This window comes from Rhincodon typus, chromosome 25 (assembly GCF_021869965.1).
Source record: "Rhincodon typus isolate 14 chromosome 25, sRhiTyp1.1, whole genome shotgun sequence".
In the NCBI taxonomy this organism is placed as follows: Eukaryota; Metazoa; Chordata; class Chondrichthyes; order Orectolobiformes; family Rhincodontidae; genus Rhincodon; species Rhincodon typus.
The window spans coordinates 41,699,328-41,717,860 of record NC_063356.1 but is presented as its reverse complement, the minus strand read 5'-3'; the positions used below and the strand labels follow the sequence as shown (position 1 = coordinate 41,717,860).

The 18,533-nt window shown below is 43.1% G+C and overlaps 1 protein-coding gene across 3 annotated transcripts in view; it reads right to left on the bottom strand.

Moving 5' to 3' along the window:
* etv7 (ETS variant transcription factor 7) overlaps positions 1–18,533 on the bottom strand; it is a 63,083-nt gene that overhangs the window by 11,682 nt on the left and 32,868 nt on the right. For all 3 annotated transcript variants that reach the window (XM_048612226.1, XM_048612225.1, XM_048612227.1), the window contains one exon: positions 7,908–8,075. In XM_048612226.1, the coding sequence (XP_048468183.1) occupies positions 7,908–8,075 (168 nt within the window). The remainder of the gene's footprint in view (positions 1–7,907; positions 8,076–18,533) is intronic.

The following is an 18,533-nucleotide window of genomic DNA, read 5'->3' as shown; positions in this document are numbered from 1 at the left end:
TCAATTGACACAATATTTGCTGGAGTTTAGAAGAATAAGGGGGATGTAATAGAGGCCTTCAAATTTCTAACACGACTGGACAGGCTAAATGTAGCGGCGGTGGGGGGGGGCGGGGAGGGGGATGTTCCTGATGACCGGGGAGTCCAGAACCGGGCCATCACATTTTCAGGATACGGGGTGAGTCATTTAGGAGTGAGATGCGGAGAAATAGCTTCACCCAGAGAGTGGTGAGCCTGTGGAATTCTCTACCACAGAAAGCAGCTGAGGCCAAAACATTGAATGTTTTCAAGGAAGAGTTAGACATAGTTCTTATGGCTAAAGGGTTCAAAGGGTATGGGGTGAAAATAGGAACTGATCATAATCAATGGTGCAGCAGACACAAAGGGCCAAATAGACTACTCCTGGTCCTGTTTTCTGTGTTTCTATGAGATCAACATGAACCCTAACATGGAAACATAGTTGAGATCTCGAGAAAGCATTTATAGGATCAAAATAATACTGATAAACAAACAAACTAAAAATGGCAATATGTCAGGGCTGCACATGTGGGAAGTTTTTTTTTTAACTTCACTCAGGGGATGTGGGCATTTATTACTCCTCCTTAGATGCCCCTTGAGAAGGTGGTGGTTAGCTGCCACCTTGAACCGCTGCAGCCCACCTGCTGTAGACCTACAGTGGCCTTAGGGAGGGAATTCCAGGACGTTGACCCAGCAACAGTGAAGGAACGGCAATATATTTCCAAGTCAGGATGGTGAGTGGTTTGGAGGGGAACTTGCACGGGGTGGTGTTCCCATGTACCTGCTGCCCTTGTCCTTCTAGATAGAAGTGGTCGTGGGTTTAGAAGGTAGGAGAGGGACCTGGTGAAAATGAACTAAGCCTGAAGATATAAGAATTAGGCGATCAGAGTAATGGTTAAACTTGCGAACAGTGATAACATAAAGTGTCAAAGAACTAATGAATTATAAAACAATAGGACAACTAAAAACAGATTAAACAATGGTGAAAGATGAATCAAACTGGACAGAAATGTGCACAGAGTCCAAACTTAAACAGGTGAACACTGCCAAAACACCAGGAAGACTCTGCACTGTAGCAGTAGCAACTTAAAGATGGCTGTGTGACCTGTTGACATACAGATCACTGGTTATAACCTGATCAGCCAGGGAAGGAAAGGGAAAAGGGATTCTGGGGGCTAGATTACAGAACGGCAGGAGAGAAAAAAGAGTGACATAACTAAGAGCAGGTTAGAAACAGAATTGCAGATGTTTGGAAAAAAGGCAAGGGGATGGTCATGCTAAAAGTGGTTACAACAGAATAGCTAATCGTGGAAAGGAAATCAGAGATAAAATATTAAGCAAAAGTTATGAAATTAGTAAAGGGGACAGACAGCAGTAAAAGGAGATGTAATTATCCCAAATTAATTGGGAATATGATGTAGTAAAGGGGTACAGCGTCTCCTTCCTTACCCTGTAGGTAAAAAGCCCAATGAGAGAGAGAGAGCACTGCTGGATCCAGTGAAGAAAATTGAACCTGAAGAGATAAGAGAAGTCTTTGTAGCGAAACATCTAGGCAATAGCAATCATAACAATCACAACACAAGGAGGTTTAACATAAAGACAGAGAAAGACCAAGCCAACACCAATAAATTGTCGGGGAGGGGCCTGATTATAGGAGGTTGAGAATGAAATGAGAGAAATAATTTATAAAGATATACTCCCAAACACAGGCAGGAGAGCAGTGTGCAGAATATTTAACATAGTAGTTATTAGCGGCCAAAGAAAAAAAAACCTCACTAAAAATGAAGACCAGACTACCCAGGTATAATACACCATGGATAAATAACAAAATATGTGAAATTGAAACTACAGGAAAAAAGACTGACAACACAGGAGAAGATAACAAAAGGATATTTGAGAAGGTTAGAAAAGAAGTCAAGAAATCTATTAAGAAGACACAACGCAACTACAAAATTAAATAACTATCAATATTAAAAGTATTTGTAATGAGTTCCGTAGATATATATACACATGATAAAAATAAAACTAGGATACAGATAGGCTCACTAAAGCTACACATGACAAAACATTCAGTTAGTGGTAGAGAAATGACAAAAATATTAAATAATTGAGAAAAGACAAAGATTTCCATTCACTTGGTGCTTTCCATGACCAATGGACTTTGCAGCCAATAAAGTAGAGCTGCTATTCGAAGGTAGAAAATATGACAGCCAATTTGCAAATAGAAAGCTCCCACAAACAACCACGTGACACTGAGCAGACAATCTGTCTTTTGTGGTGTTGATTAAAAAGGAAAATACTGGTGACAGCATCAGTGGTAATATTCCTGTTATTCTTTGAAATGGAAGCCCTCATGCTCACCCAAGCTGGAAGATGGGAGCTCACCCAAATGTACAGCACCCCCTCAGTACTGCACCAGAGCAATGACAACTTTGTTTTTTGTCCCCAGGCCCTGCAGTGAACCCAGCGAGTTAAGTGCAAGTGTGCTACTGACAGAGTTACAGAGACTAACATTTTGGATGTGACTTTAGAAGGAACAATTTTAAAAAAAAATTATAGACATTTAATGTAGAAAGGGACAAAATAGTAGACGAGAAATCAAATCTAAGACACTGGTTCTGCTGAATTGTACATAGCACATTAAATCAAGACACAACAGGAGCATCATTACATACATTTATTACTAAATCAGTAAAGCATCTGTGCCAGAGTGACCTCTAATATGAAATTTTTAGACGTAGAAAGCGAGATAAAACAAGTTTTAAGTCAGCTAAATACTAGTGCTTGGAAAATCATGGAATCCATGAATAAAAGATGTATTCAAGAAAATATCCTGGAGCTGAATAGTAATGACGAATAGTCAACACACATTGTGCTTAACTTAATTTACTGAAAGAATGAACAAGGCTAATGTTGAATACATGATAGATGAGGATTTTCAAAAATCATTTAATGGTAAGCTGGTAACTGGAATGAGCACATGTGGAATAAGTGAACAAGTAGCAGAATAGATTGCAAGCTGACTATTGAACAGATAACAGTGAAGGAGAGTCAAAAGCAGTTACTGTGATAGGTTTAGTTAATGTAGATAAGAAATGCCACAAAGTACAGGAAGATATTAATAACTTCAGAATGGACATGTAACTGGCAAATGAAAACAAACATAGCTATATGTGAGGTTATACATTTTGATATCAAGAGTAAGAAGGCTGTGCATTCTTTAAGAAATATGTTTCTAAATGGGAGAGAGGGGAATGAGGCATCTAAGGGAACACAACGTATTCAAAAAAAAACAACCCCCAAAGAACTGCAGGTGCTGGAAATCAGAAGTTGCTGGAAAAACTCAGCAGGTCTGGCAGCATCTGGAGAGAAATCAGAATTAACATTTTGGGTATTGACACTTCTTCAGGACTAAAAACAAAAGTTACTCAGGTCTTTTCTAGAGACAAAGACTTGAAAAGCACAGAGGTTTATGTTGTGTTCTGTGTGGAGCCTTGGTTAAACCACACTTAAAACACTGGAAACAGCTCAGGTTTCCATAATCGAAAGAGGATATAGAGCATTATACCCAGAATATTGTACCCAGCAGGAAACAATGAACGGGTTGAAACTCTTTTCTCTAGGGAATAGAAGGTGCTGGGATGAGCTGCTAAATTGAAGATTTAAAGGGTCTGATGGAATAGGAAAGGCCAGAACTAGAATCCTTAAATATTAGATAGTCACTAACAGCTCTAATAGGAATTTGGGAGAAATATCTTTACCAAAGAGCATTGAGAATGTGGAACACACAACCACGGAGATTGGTCAATATAAGTATATAGATGCTTTTAAGTATCAGCTAGATGAAAGACAAAGGGACTGAAGAAGATATTGATGGGAATAGATGAATAGAATGTGATATGAAGCATAAGCACTGGATGGGCTGGTTGCTGTGCTGTAAATATTTTGTAACCAGAAACTCTTTATAGAAATTGTTTCCCACTGGGGACATGTTCATACAGGGAATCAAAATCCCTTTGATGTTGGTAAAAACCCTTCTATATTGGGACTTTTACCATCATGCATCTCTTTAAGATAACGAGATGAGAAGAAATAGGAACAGGATCACACCATTTGGCCCCTTGAGCCTGCTCCATCAATCAATAGGATCATGGCTGATCTGGCATTCGTCATGTCCACTTTCCTGTATCTTTCCCATAACCCTCAATTCCCCAACTGATCAAGAATCTTATTATCTCAGCCTTAAATATACACAAGGAGTTCCAAAGAATCTCAACCCGCCGAGAAGAAATTTCTCCTCACCTCCGTCTCGGATTGGCACCTTCAATTCTGAGACTATTCCCTCTGGTTCTAGACTTTCCCATGAAGGGATACTTCCGCTCAGCTAAGAATCCTATATGTTACAATAAGATCCCTCTCATTCTTCTAAACTCCAGTGAGTAGAGTCCCAACTCGATTAATCTTTGCTCATAAGACAAGCCCCCCCAAACCAGAGATCATCGAGATGAACATTCTCTGAACTGCCTCCATGAAATAATATTTTTCCTTCAATAAGGGAACCAAAACGGCTCTCAAAACTCCAGATGCGGTCTCACCAGCACCTTGTACAGTTGCACTAAGAATTCCCTACTCTTATACACAAACCTCCTTGAAATACAGTACTGTACTGTGCTAACTTTCTGTATTTTGTGTACAGTACCTCCAAGTCCCTTCGTGTTGCAGCTTTCTCCAATTAGATAACATTCTGTTCTTTTGCTCTCCCTTCCAAAATGAACAACTTCACATTTTCTCACATTATACTCCATTTGCCAACGTTTTGCCCACTTACTTAACCTATCAATATCACTCTGTAAACTGTCTGTATCCCCTTCACAACCTGCCTTTCCACCTATTTTTGCATCGTCTATAAATTTAACTCCAAACATTCACTTCCGTCCTCCAAATCATTGACATAGATTGTAAACAGTTGATCCCTGTGGAACTGCACTGGTCACAGGTCACCAACCTGAATAAAGAGCCCCTTATCCCTGCGTGTTGTTTCCTGCCCATGAGCCAATTCTCTATCCATGCCAATACATTACCACCAACGCTGTGGGCTCTTATCTTATGAATTAACCTATTGTGAGGTACTTTATTGAATGCCTTCTGGAAGACCAAATACAACACATCTACTGGTTCCCTTCTATCTACTATGGTTGAGACTTCCATGGTAAACACTAAAATTAATTAGACGTGATTTCCCTTTCATGAAGCCATGCTGACTGCTTGATTAGATTATGATTTTACAAATGTTTTGCTATCACTTTCTTAACAATCAATTCCAATACTTCTCCAATGATAAATGTTAGGCTATTTGGCCTAAAGTCACTGTTTTCTCTGCCTCCCCATCTTTTTGAATAGGGCTGTCACATTGCCATTTCCCAATCCTTCTCAGAATCCAAGGATTTTCGGAAGATTACATCCACTACCTGTAGCTACTTCTTTTAGGATCCCAGGATGCAAGTAACCTGGGCTGGGGGGATATCTGTCTTTAGCTCCAGGAGTTTGTCTAATACTGTTTCTTTAATGATGGTGACAGCACTTAATTCTTCCCTTGTATTATTTAATATTGATGGCATGTTCAAAGTATCTCCCACCATAAAGACTGATGCAAAATCTGTTTAACTCCTCTGCCATTTCCTTTGTTCCCCATAACCATCTCCCCAGATTCATTTCTAACAGGTTTCTGTTCACTTTGACCTCTCTCTTTTTCATATATATTTTAAGAAGCTCTAATTGTCAGTTTTAATATTACTTGCTAGGTTGTCCTCACAGTTCATTTTGTCTCTCTTTATCATCTTTTCAGTTCTTCTTTGCTGGATTCTGAGTTTATCCCAATCTTCAGAGTTTTTGCTGACTTTTGCCTCCTTATATGATCTTTTTTCTTCAATTTTATCTTCTCCTTAGTTAACCATGATTAGTTTATCCCTCTCTTAGAACCTTTTATTAGGAAAATCTAACCATCATGGATCGCTTTTACTTAGACAGTCTCACTGTCAGGATCCCTTCTCACAAGACAGTCTCACTATTGAGGATGTGTTTATAGAGATATCTCACCATCAAGAGCCCTATTACAGAGGGAGATGGAACATTATAGAGAACATACACAGCAAGGTACTAAATTGAAAAGCAGAACCTCAAAGATCATAATTTCTGGATTATTACTGAGCTGCATATAAATTGACAAGTTAGAGAAATGAGTATATGACTGAAAGACTGCTGGGGAGAAGCAAGTGCTGGTACAGGGGAAAGTGTGGGTTATATACGTGGGAGGCAATGGCCTAGTGGTATTATCGCTGGACTGTTAATTCAGAGACCCAGCTAATGTTCTGCGGATGGTGGAATATGAATTCAATTAATATCTGGAATTAAGAGTCTAATGTTGACCACGATTGTTGGGAAAAACCCACCTGATTTAAGGAAGAAGACTGCCATCCTAACCTGGGCTGGCCTACATGTGACTTCTGACTCTCAGCAATGTGGTTGACTCTTAACTGCCCCTGCAGTAAATGCTGGCCAGCTAACGAAGCCCTCATCACATGAATGAATAAAAAAGAATTCTTGGGCCAGTGTTCTTGTGAATCACATACCTAGGGGAGTAGAAAGGGCTTTAAATTAAATAGTGGAGGCCAGGAATCAAATTTAGAAAGATGGGCTATATCAAAGACCAGAGGCAAAGTCAGAGAGGAAAATAGCAATACGGGAACGAGGCTCAGAGAACAGTAAAGAGGGGCAGAGAGAGTACACAAATACTCAAGACTGGATAATAGAAGAATAACAAAAAGACTAAAGGCTCAATATCTGAATGTGTTTAAAATTCAGGGATGTGGGGAGAAGCAGTGGGCACCATTGGCTGGGAGAGCAATTTCTCCCTCCACAGATAGCAGGAATTGCAGATGCTGGAGAATCTGAGATAACAAGGTGTAGAGCTGGATGAACACAGTAGGCCAGGCAGCATCAGAGGAGCAGGAAGGCTGACGTTTCGGGCCTAGACTGAAGAAGGGTCTAGGCCCGAAACGTCAGCTTTCCTGCTCCTATGATGCTGCTTGGCCTGCTGAGTTCATCCAGCTCTATACCTTGTTGTCTCCCTCCACAGATGTTGCCAGATATGCTGAGGTTCTGCAGCACTTTCCAGACCCTGCTGTATTTCACCCAGATACAACTCATACAGAGGCCACCTGCAGATGATGCAAAGAGCGAGCATTCGCAAAGTGAGAGCTGTTCCTATTGTTAAGTGATGGAGAGCAGAAACCAGTCTCTAAGATGGTGCTGCAGGAAGTCTGTGTTCAGGAAAAGTATCTTCAAAATTCTTTAATAAAATTTAATGCGCAGTATTGATAAATGGAGGCTGGTTGGTTCCACTCTCAGCCTCTCCCACCCCCACACTCCTGGTGCAGGCGTCTCCCCTCACTCCCACTCCTGGCCTTTGCCCCCTGCTCCCACCGTGGGCCCGCACCCTGCCCCCTGCTCCCACCACGGGCCCGGCCTTTGCCCCCTGCTCCCCCCACGGGCCCGGCCTTTGCCCCCTGCCCCCACCCCGGGCCCGGCCTTTGCCCCCTGCCCCCCCCCCACGGGCCCATACTCTGCCCCCTGCTCCTGTCGGTGGCACTGCTGCTGGTGGTTCCTGCAGCCTGTCCCATCCTGGCAGGCTGACATCACAGGCCATGTCTGTGCCAAAGTAGCAGCCATTTTGGCATTATAGATAACCGCTTCAATTCTGCTTTTGTACAAAGAGTCAGCAGGAAACTATCCGCTAACTCCATGTGTGGATGTAAATGACCGTTTGGTTTCGGTAAGGGTCAGTTGGTTGGTTGGTGCAGTGTTGAAGTGACCGTGCCCTTTGGGACATACCTGTGTGAACCTGGAACCTATGAAATGGCGCCATCTCTTCCCTTCCATCCATTGTGGTTCCAATCGATCGCACTTGAGACCGAGCTTGGAAGGTGGTCCCGTGGGATAGCGCAGAGATGTTAGAAACGTGTCCAGGCAGTTGGAATATTGTAGATGGCTCGTGGGTAACTAAAAGATTCAAGTGCAAGAGGTTATGTCTGGTCAGTGACTGCAGCACTATTTATAAATACAATTTATAAACACGTTATAAACATAATTTATAAATACAATAACTTCAAAGAAGCAAACAGTTCTTGGTTCCAAGATAATAATTAATTAACATTTCATATTGAAATGTCCATCTTAACCCAGTGAATGAACAACAACCATAAACTGTTTGCCCAGCAAAGCTCAACAGGTGGAATGACTGAGCCAATGGAAACTAGCTGAAATGTTCCAGATCTGCTCAGTGGTTAGCACTGCTGTCTCACAGCGCCAGGAGCGCAGGTTCGATTCCACACTCAGGCGACTCTCTGTGTGGAGTTTGCACATTCTCCCCGTGTCTGCGTGGGTTTCCTCCGGGTGCTCCGGTTTCCTCCCACAGTCCAAAGGTTTGGCATGCTTGCCTTCATTGCTCAGTCCTTTGAGTATAGGAGTTGGGAAGTCATGTTGAGCTTACACAGGATATTGGTGAGGTCTCTTCTGGAATACGGTGTCCAGTTATGGTCACCCTGTTATAGAAGAATGTTGTTGCAATGGTAACATGGTGGCTCAGTGGTTAGCACTGCTGCATCACAGCTCCAGGGACCCAGGCTCAATTCTACTCTCAGGCGACTGTCTGTGTGGAGTTGGCACATTCTCCTTGTGTTTGCATGGGTCTCCTCTGGGTTGGTGCTCCAGTTTCCTCCCACAGTCCAAAGACGTGCAGGTTAGGTGGATTAGCCATGGTGAATGCAGAGTTACAGGGATAGGGTGGGGGGGGTTGGGTCTGGGTGGGATGCTCTTCAAAGGGTCAGTGTGGACCTGATGGGCCAAATGGCCTACTTCCACACTGTAAGGATTCCATGATTCTACGATTAAGCTGGAGAGGGTTCAGAAGAGATTTACAAGGATGTTGCCGGGTATGGAAGGTTTGAGGTATAAAGAAAGGCTGGAACTTTTTTTCACTGGAGCATAGGAGTTTGAGAGGTGACCTGTTAGAAGTTTATAAAATAATCAGAGGTATAGTTGAGTTGATGGCCAGTGTCTTTTCCCTAGGATGGGGGATTTCAAGACTAGGGGACACATTTTTAAGGTGAGAGGAGAGAGATTTAAAAAACACATGAGAGACAAATTTTTTTACACAGAGGGTGGTTCATATGTGGAATGAACTTCCTGAAGAAGCGGTGCATGTGGATACATTTACAACATTTAAAAGACATTTGGATAAGTACATCAATAGGAAAGGTTTGGAGGGATATCAGCCAAGAGCAGGCAGGGACTATTTTGGTTTGGGATTATGTTTGGCATGGACTAGTTGGACCGAGGGTCTGTTTCTTGCTGTATGACTATGTGCAGGTTAGGTAGACTGGCCATGCTAAATTGCACATAGTGTCCAGGGAAGTGCAGGCTAGGTGGATTAGACATAGAGGGTGTAGCCTCAAAATAAGGGGAAGCAGATTTAGGACTGAGTTGAGGAGGAACTTCTTCACCCAAAGGGTTGTGAATCTGTGGAATTCCCTGCCCAGTGAAGCAGTTGAGGCTACCTTGTTGAATGTTTTTAAGGCAAAGATAGATTTTTGAACAGTAAAGGAGATAAGGGATATGGTGAGTGGGCGGGTAAGTGGAGCTGAGTCCATGGAAAGATTAGCCATGATCTTATTGTATGGCGGAGCAGGCTTGATGGCCAGATGGCCTACTCCTGCCCCTATTTCTGATGTTCTTATGATCCAGAGGTGACAACCAGTTCTGAAGCGGATTGCAGTTTGAAAAGAAGCAGCAGTAAATGAACAGACTGAGATAAAAAACTATTGACCTACGTTCTCTTTTTAAACTTCCCCACTCTCCTGACAATTGAGACTATTTTATGCACTTTTTTCCACATAATGTAGACATCAAATTGTCAAAGAACTGTCAAACTACCAAAGAACTCCTGAGTGTTTAAATCATTACGGGTTTACCTGTGGATCTCCAGTATGTAGCTACCTACAACATACAATGTATCAAATCTAAGTGTGTTAAATTTCATGTCCCATTCATCCAGGTGAGTTATCACATTCAAGTAGGTACTGGCAGAAAGAGTATTGTAAGCAGATTCACTCATAACTTTCAAAAGGGAATTACATAATATTTATAAAAGAAAAATTACAAGGCTATTCTTATAAAAACTCTGTGCTGTTAACAAAAGCACTAGGAATCAGTCAGTATATCTTACATTGTTCTCCTTGTTGTTTCAGTCATTTTGTAACAACAGTCATTTTGTAACAACAGTCTATGTTAGTGTTTAACCTTGACAATGTGCAATATATCACTTTATTCCCAATTCCTTTAGATACCCTGGCTAACTGATCCTCACATGTTGAATTTTGACAGGGACTTCTACAGTGTCACACTTTCTGTGCAATGGAAAACCTCTCCCGATTTCTGCCTTAAATCAAATGGCCTGAATTTCTGCTGACTCAGGATGACTTGGGGGCAGGACCCAATTCCAAGATTCACGCCAGCATTCCCCTTTCCTGTAATGTTTGAGTGTAGGACAAGGGTGAAGACAGGCCACCACCACCAGCCCTTCCTCTGTGGGAGCATCCACATGATGTTCTGCAGAAATTCACCAAAGATCCTCAGACAGCACCTTCCAAACCCATAACCACTTCCATCTAGAAGGACAAGGGCAGCAGATACATGGAAACACCACCCCGTGCAAGTTCCCCTCCAAGTCACTCACCATCCTGATTTGGAAATACACTGCTGTTCCTTCACTGTCGCTGGGTCAAAATCCTGGAATTCCCTCCCTAATAGCATTGTGGGTCAACCCACAGCAGGAGGACTGCAGCGGTTCGAAAATGCAGCTCACCACCACCTTCTCAAGGGGCAACTAGGAATGGGCAATAAATGCTGGATAGCCAATGATGCCCACATCAATTTTTAACAAGACAGCTTAGAAGCAGCTTTTCAGCACTTGCTGGTTCCATTGCATGAGTAAACATTTTAACAATCCCCATGAGTCTGTCTCTTTCACTCTCTGGACTCAGTTCACGGCCTGACAGAAGAGGGGTACCCCAGTTACAAGTGGCTTTGAAATGAACCACAGACTGAAATTGTTTAAAACGTTCAATTTAAAAGATCGATAGATATTTCGACTGCAACATTTTATTGTAAGGCACAGAATTTCCTTCATGGCAAAAATGGCAGAAGTTCTCGGAAATCCCAGGGAATGCCCCTGTACAGGGCATTTTTCATCTTCACGGGGCTGGGAGTGGAGTCAGCTGGGGATTTGGCTGTGCAGCCTCTAGTCCTGGGTGCATTTGATGAGGCAAGTGTCTGTACACCAGAGTGTGCAGATCAGGACCAGGTAAGAGCAGGTCAGGACCTCATTTGTATAACTAGGTACTTTTTTTTAGATCCGGTCCCAGGACACCTTTGGAAGAAGTGGAGTATGGAATCCTTATAGCAACAGATAAGGTAACCCTTTGAGAGATGCCAGGTGCCCTTTAAGACTATGTGGAAAAAAGTGCATAAAATAATGTAGACATCAAATTGTCAAAGAACTGTCAAACTACGAAAGAACTATCACACCACAGAAGAACTGCCAAACTGGTGAAGAGACCAGTCAAAGCTCCTGGTCTTTTAATCTTTTTCAAAAAAAAGTGTACAGAGTTAAAAATAAATAGTTTCCTGTTTCAATGTGATTACTACCAACTTGAGGATTTGCATTACTGGATTAGTACCGTCTAAAATGATTTTTCATATGACAGTGGGGTGATTTCGATTCCATAATTTGATAGGCACAAGTAGTTTTAGACTCTTTGATGTGTAACTTTGAATTTCAATTCTCGTTGTAGTTGAATTCAATTTTGTTTTTATGAAGTGAAGGAATTTGAGTTTAGTAAATGTATTTTAAACGAGCAGGAGTGTTTTTGCTAATATAGTGAAGTCTGAAATATATTTTGAGTAATATAAATTTACTTTCTTTTAAATTAGTACATGACACAAGAATAAGGGGGAAGGCAAATGATGAGGATAATACAAAGAGTTTGCTGAGGATGTAGACAGGTTAGGTTCGTACTTATCAACTGCAGCTCTGCCTTCAACACCACAATTCCATCCAAACTAATCTGCAAACTCCGAGACCTGGGACTCTGCTCCACCCTCTGCAATTGGATCTTCAACTTCCTGACCCGTAGACCGCAATCAGTAAGAATAGGCGATAACATCTCCCCCACCACAATCCTCAACACCAGTGCCCCACAAGGCTGAATATTCAGCCCCTTACTATACTCCCTATACACTCATGACTCTGTGCTCAAGCTTTGTCATAACTCTGTCTACAAGTTCGCTGACAACATGACTGTTGTAGGCCAGATCTCAAGCAAAGATGAGACAAAATACAGGAAAGAGATACAGTGCTTAGCAGCATGGTGTAAGGATAACAATCTTGCCCTCAACATCAGCAAAATGAAGGAGCTGGTCATTAACTTCAGGAAGCAGAGTGGAGGGCATGCCCCTGTCTGCATCAACGGTGCTGAGCTGGAGGTGGTCGACAGCATCAAGTTCCTGGGAGTGACGATCACCAACAATCTGTCCTCGTCCGTCCAAATCAATGCAAGGGTCAAGAAGGCACAACAATGCTTCTACTTTCTCAGGAGGCTAAGGAAATTCACCATGTCCACAGTGACTCTTACCAATTTTGATTGACGCACAATAGAAAACATCCTATCTGTGTGTCACAGCTTGGTACGGCAACTGCTCTGCTCAGGACCGTAAGAAACTACAGAGAGTTGTGAACACAGCCCAGAACATCATGCAAGCCAACCTTCCATCCAGTGCCTCAGGAAGGCAACCTACATCATCGAAGACTCCTCCCACCCCAGTTACAATCTCTTCCAACCTCTTCTGCAGGCAGAAGATACAGAAGCTTAAACACACGAAACAAAAGGTTCAAGAACAGCTTCTTCCCCACTGTTATTAGATTTCTGAACCTCAACTTTTAAATTGAATGTTGATCTCGCTCTTTGTGTGCCTTCTCTGCAGCCGTAACATTGTGCTCCTCACTCTGTGCTATTACCCTAATGCACTTTGTATGGTATGACCTGCCTGTACCGCACGCAAAACAAAACTTTTCACACTACCTAGGTACATGTGACAACAATAAATCGAATTAAATCAAATCAAATCAGGTTAAGGGTGGGCAAAAACTTGGCAGATAGAATATAATGTGGGAAAATGTGAGCCATGCATTCTGCCTGGAAGAATAGTGGAACTGAATATTATTTCGATGGAGATAAACCGCAGAAAGTTACGGAACCGAGGGATTTGGGAGTCTTTGTTCATGATTCACAGAAAGCCAGCATCCAAGTTCAGTGGGTAATAGAGAAGGCAGATGGAACACTGTCCTTTAATTCAAGGTGAATGGAATTTAAAAGTAGGAAACAGTCAGACCACAGCTGCAATACTCTGAAGGGCTTTGGGCCCCTTGTCAAAGAAAAGATAAACTGGCAATGGAGGCAGTCCAGAGGAGATTCACTAGGTTTCATCCTGTTTATGGAAGGACTGTCATATGGAGGACAGGTAGAGTAGGTTGGGCCTGTACTCATTATAATGAGAGACAACCTTATTGAAGTAGACAAGATTCTTTGGAAATTGACAAGATTGTTTTCCCTGGTGGGAGAGTCTAGGGCCAGAGGGAACAATCTCAGAACAGGGGTCACACATTTCAGACAGAGAGGAGGAGGAATTTTTTCCTCGGAGGGAAGCGAATCTGTGGAATTCTTTATTGCAGAGGGTTCTGGAGGCTGGGGGCATCATTAAGTATATGCAGATTGGAGAAGGAGAGATTTCGGAATGGCCTGCTTCCAACCTGCAGGGATTCAATGAAAAGGAAAGGGATTCAAGGGTTGTGTGGAAAAGGCAAAGAACTGAAGTTGAGGATTATCAGATCAGCCAGGATCACACTGAATGGCACAGCAGACTTGATGGGCTGAATGGCCTAGTTCTGCTCTTAGGTCTTATGGGTCCTGAGGTCTGCTCATGGTCTGCTCAGTGTGCTGGCCCAGTAGATGGAAGGATAAAGCGGGGTGTGGGTGGCATTAGTTGACAGGAATTTTGCAGACTGGCTATAAAGGGCCAGCTGGTAGATATAGGGGCATTGGGTGAAATGGAGATAGTATGGGCTGGCATGGTTAAGGAATGGGGAGTCCTTGGTGTGAAGATGATGTAAGGGGTATAGGCTGGAGGGCTGTTTTTGGATTGAACATGTTTTGTTGAATCTTCCACACAGTGCTGGTGCATGGAGGTAGGATTTGCACACAGCCTGTTGCCCTTGCTCTTAGTCTGGAGGAGTTGTTTATTTCCCATTTAAAAATAAGTCAGGAGTATGGTGGTATACTCCCCACTTGTCTGGATGTGTGCAGCTCCACAACACTCATGAAGCTTGGCACCATCCAGGAAAAAGCAGGCCGCTTGATTGGCACCACATCCATAAACATCCACTCCCTCCACCACCAACGCTCAGTAGCAGCAGTGTGTACTATTTACAAGATGCGCTGTAGAAATTCACCAAAGATCCTCAGACAGACTTTCCGAACCCATGACCACTTCAATCTAGAAGGACAAGGACAGCAGATACATGGGAACACCACCCCCTGCAAGTTCCCCTCTGAGCCACTCACCATCCTGACTTGGAAATATATCACCATTCCTTCACTGTTGGTGGGTCAACATCCTGGATCCCCCTTTCTAAGGGCATTGTTGGTCAACCTACAGTTAAAGTTTTTTTAAAGTTTGATGGAACATGGGTGTCGCTGACTGGGCCCAGCATTTATTGCCCATCCCTAGTTGCCCTGGAGAAGGTGGTGATGAGCTACCTTCTTCAGTCACTGCAGTCCATGTGCTGTAGGTAGGTTTTTTTTAAGAAAAAAAAATCTTTCCCTTCCCCAGGTGTCAGCCTTTTTCTAAAAAAAGTGGTAGCACCCTGGCCTTGGATTCAGAACGTTGTTGGATTCAGACTAATTTCAGAGACGTGAGCCAGTTACCTTGGTCGACCCTTCAGTCCACTACAGACAAACAGCTGCATTGTCAGATGTGCTCACTTCAGGTAAGTCATGTACCAGTCTCCAGTCATGTTTGCAAACATTTCTACAGTAACCACACTTTAAAAATACTTCTTGGACTTCAAGTCATAATGAATTCACGAAAGGCACGATATAAATACTGCCCCTTTTTTCCTAGCTGTGCTTTATAATTTATAAAACCTCCTACATCATTCCTTAATCTCTTCTGCTCTTAATGGGGATCTCATGGAGATCTATAAATCTATAACAGGATTAGACAGGGTAAACGCAGGATGGATGTCCCCATGACTGGGGCGTCCAGACCAGGGCTCACAGTCAGGCCATTTAGGACTAAGCTGTGGAGAAATTTCTTCACCCAAGGAGTGGTGAGCCTATGGAATTCTCTCCCACAAGAAACGATCGAGGCGAAAACACAATGTTTTTAAGGAGGAGTTAGGGACTATAATTATAATTCTTAGGGCTAAGCAGGTATGGAGAGAAAGCGGGAACAGGGGACTGAGTTGGATGATCATAGTGAATGGTGGTGCCGGCTCAACGGGCCGAATAGCCTACTCCTGCTCCCATTTTCTTTGTTTCTATGTTAATAAGTATGAGGATATTTAATGTATTCGGCCTGTAACAATTTGCAAAAGTCTTGTCATCATCTACACCTTGTTGGATCACACTTCACTGTGGGTAACCCTGCACCAATTGTGGAATATGCCAATTGAAAGCTAGCACAGGGGTGCTTAAAAAGATCTAAATAATATAGATACATGAAAATGACCAAACAACAACCAGTTGAGCAGAAGCTAGCAATGAAAGTATTCAAACACTTTATCAAGAGCATTTCTGCTACCATCTCAGAGAGCAACTTAAACATAGTCACATCACAACATGTAAATAAGAATATACAATTTACAATAAATAATTATATAAACACAAAGAGTTTGCACACTTGTAACAGTTCTAATATTAAAGACCTCTGCAGAGAAGTCTTGAGTTTTCACCAGGTTTTATAAACTGATTCAGTGACGGAGCAGGCTACAACTTGCCTTTCAAGTCTAGGATTATTTTTATAGTTGACAATGGATTGTTTATCTAGTGACTACAGCACAGCATCTGCAATTCACACAATGAAATGTTACCATTACTAAAGTTTGATAGATATATTCTGTAATGCATTTTAATTGGATGGTTAAATTTCTCCAAAATATGCACATTCGATGGTTTTGCACCAATTGCAAGGAGACTACATCCCCGGATATTGTAATCCAAAGGGTAACATAAAGAGCTAAATTAGGGACATTACGCAGTCCAGATGGACTGCATTCTAGGTACTTAGGTATATAACGCTGGAGATTCAAAAGCTATAACAACTTTTCCAGTCCTGCATGGATATGGGGTGGGGCCAGAGGGTTAAATGCTGCCTGAGATAGAGACAGCAGCTTCAACATCAGCTATGTAGAGGTACTTAGGAGAGGAATGGTTCCTGGAGAGGAACCCAAGGCCTAACTTAGTCAATCGGACAGTTGATTGGCCACTGGTGAACTTTCTGCCCAAATTACAAAGAAGGAGCGGGAAGTCCCGCCTTGGGGAGAAAGGGGTGGGTGGGGAGCAAGAAGTAAGAGCAGGAGGGTGCCTCTCAGCAGGCCCCACCCTGCCCTAGGTCCAGTGCTTGGTGTTTCACATTTTAGTGCAGTCAGAGGGACAGCCTCCCACCAACACTCCTACCCAGCTCATCCCCAAAATAAACTGACAGCAAGCACTAAATAAAAATCCAAAAGTACTGTGGATTCTGGAAATCAGAAACAGAAACAGAAATTGCTGGAAAATCTCAGCGAGCCTGGTGGCATCTGTAGAGGGCCTGGCCCTCACTAGGTCAGCAGTCAGGTAGGCCAAATCTTTCTCATCCTGCCTGCAGCCTGAGGGAATTGCAGACCAGGTAGGATGAGGAATTTAAGTGAGTCTTTAAGGGCCACAAAACGACCTCAATTGGCAGCAGGGCAGGAAAAGCAACCAAGGGCCTCCTGCTCAGGACTGAACTGAGGCAGCAGGAAGGTGGGAGCTATCCTTACAGGATCCTGCTATGAGCAGACCTGAAGAAGGACCCCGACCCAAAATGTCAACACTCCTGCTCCTCTAATGCTGCCTGACCTGCTGTGCTCCTCCAGCTCCACACTGTATCGACTCTGACTCCATCATCTGCAGTTCCTGCTATCTCCAAGATTCTTACCGTGGTTTGGTCTACATGTGACCCACAGGAATATGGTCGACACTTAACAGCTCTCTGGACAATTAGGGATAAGCAGTGAATGTTGGTCTAGCCAGTGATGCCCTCTTCTTGTGTAAGAATGGAACAAACTCCCAGGGCACGTTCCTTGGGCAGCAATACCCACACACCCCTGTCCACCAGGAACTCCAAGTCCCATCAGCAAAGTGGAATCACAATTGCCCTCTGTCTGATACATCGGGATCCATTGATAGGAGCCAATCAGGGCAGCAGGGCATCATCAGCACTAGCCTGTGCTAGGGGTCCAGGCAGTGGTTGTAATGGGAGAATAGGACAGGTAGGTACCACTGGAGCATACAGCCTGGGTAATGAAACAGCTTCAAGCAGACAGTGTGAGAAAAGTTGCTATGCCATGCAGAGAGAAACCCACCCCGCACCATGAAACCTGCCAAATATAACATTCGGCCAACTTGTGGTATGATTCAGGCCACTGATCTAAAACTGGCTCAGGAACATGAAGCAGGGAGTACGGTTCAAATAGATGATTCTCAGGCTGCAGAGGAGGATGCAGTGATGTTCTCCAGGGCTCATTACAGAGCCCTTCTGTTTTTGGTTAACAATCAGAACCTTAATAAGCAGGACGTAATTGCTGAATACACGAGGAATGTTAATCGGGGTGTCGGAGGCCCCTGACTGACATGGGCAAGCTGAAGGTATGGGCAGATACTGAGCAATGTGAAGAGATTTGCTTTGGAAGGAAGAATAAAGGGAGACATTATAGGAACCTAGGAACATAACCAAGCCCATTTGTCCCTCAAGATTGTTCAGATATTTAATCAATTCCTGAATGATTTGCAACTTGTGATTTGAACAAGTTGAGTGTGTGGGCAAATGCATGGCAGATGAAATATAGTGTGGATAAATGAGAGGTTATCATTTTGGTAGCAAAAACAGGAAGGCAGATTATTATCTGGTGACAGATTGGGAAATCTATGAGACCTGGGTGTCCTTATACAGCTGAAAGTAAACACTACAGGAGCTGCAGGCAGTGAAGAAGGTAAATGGTATGTTGGCCTTCACAGCAAGAGGATTGGAGTGCAGGAGCAGTGATATCCTTCTGCAATTGTACAGGGCCTTGGTGAGACCACACCAAGAGTATTGTGTGCA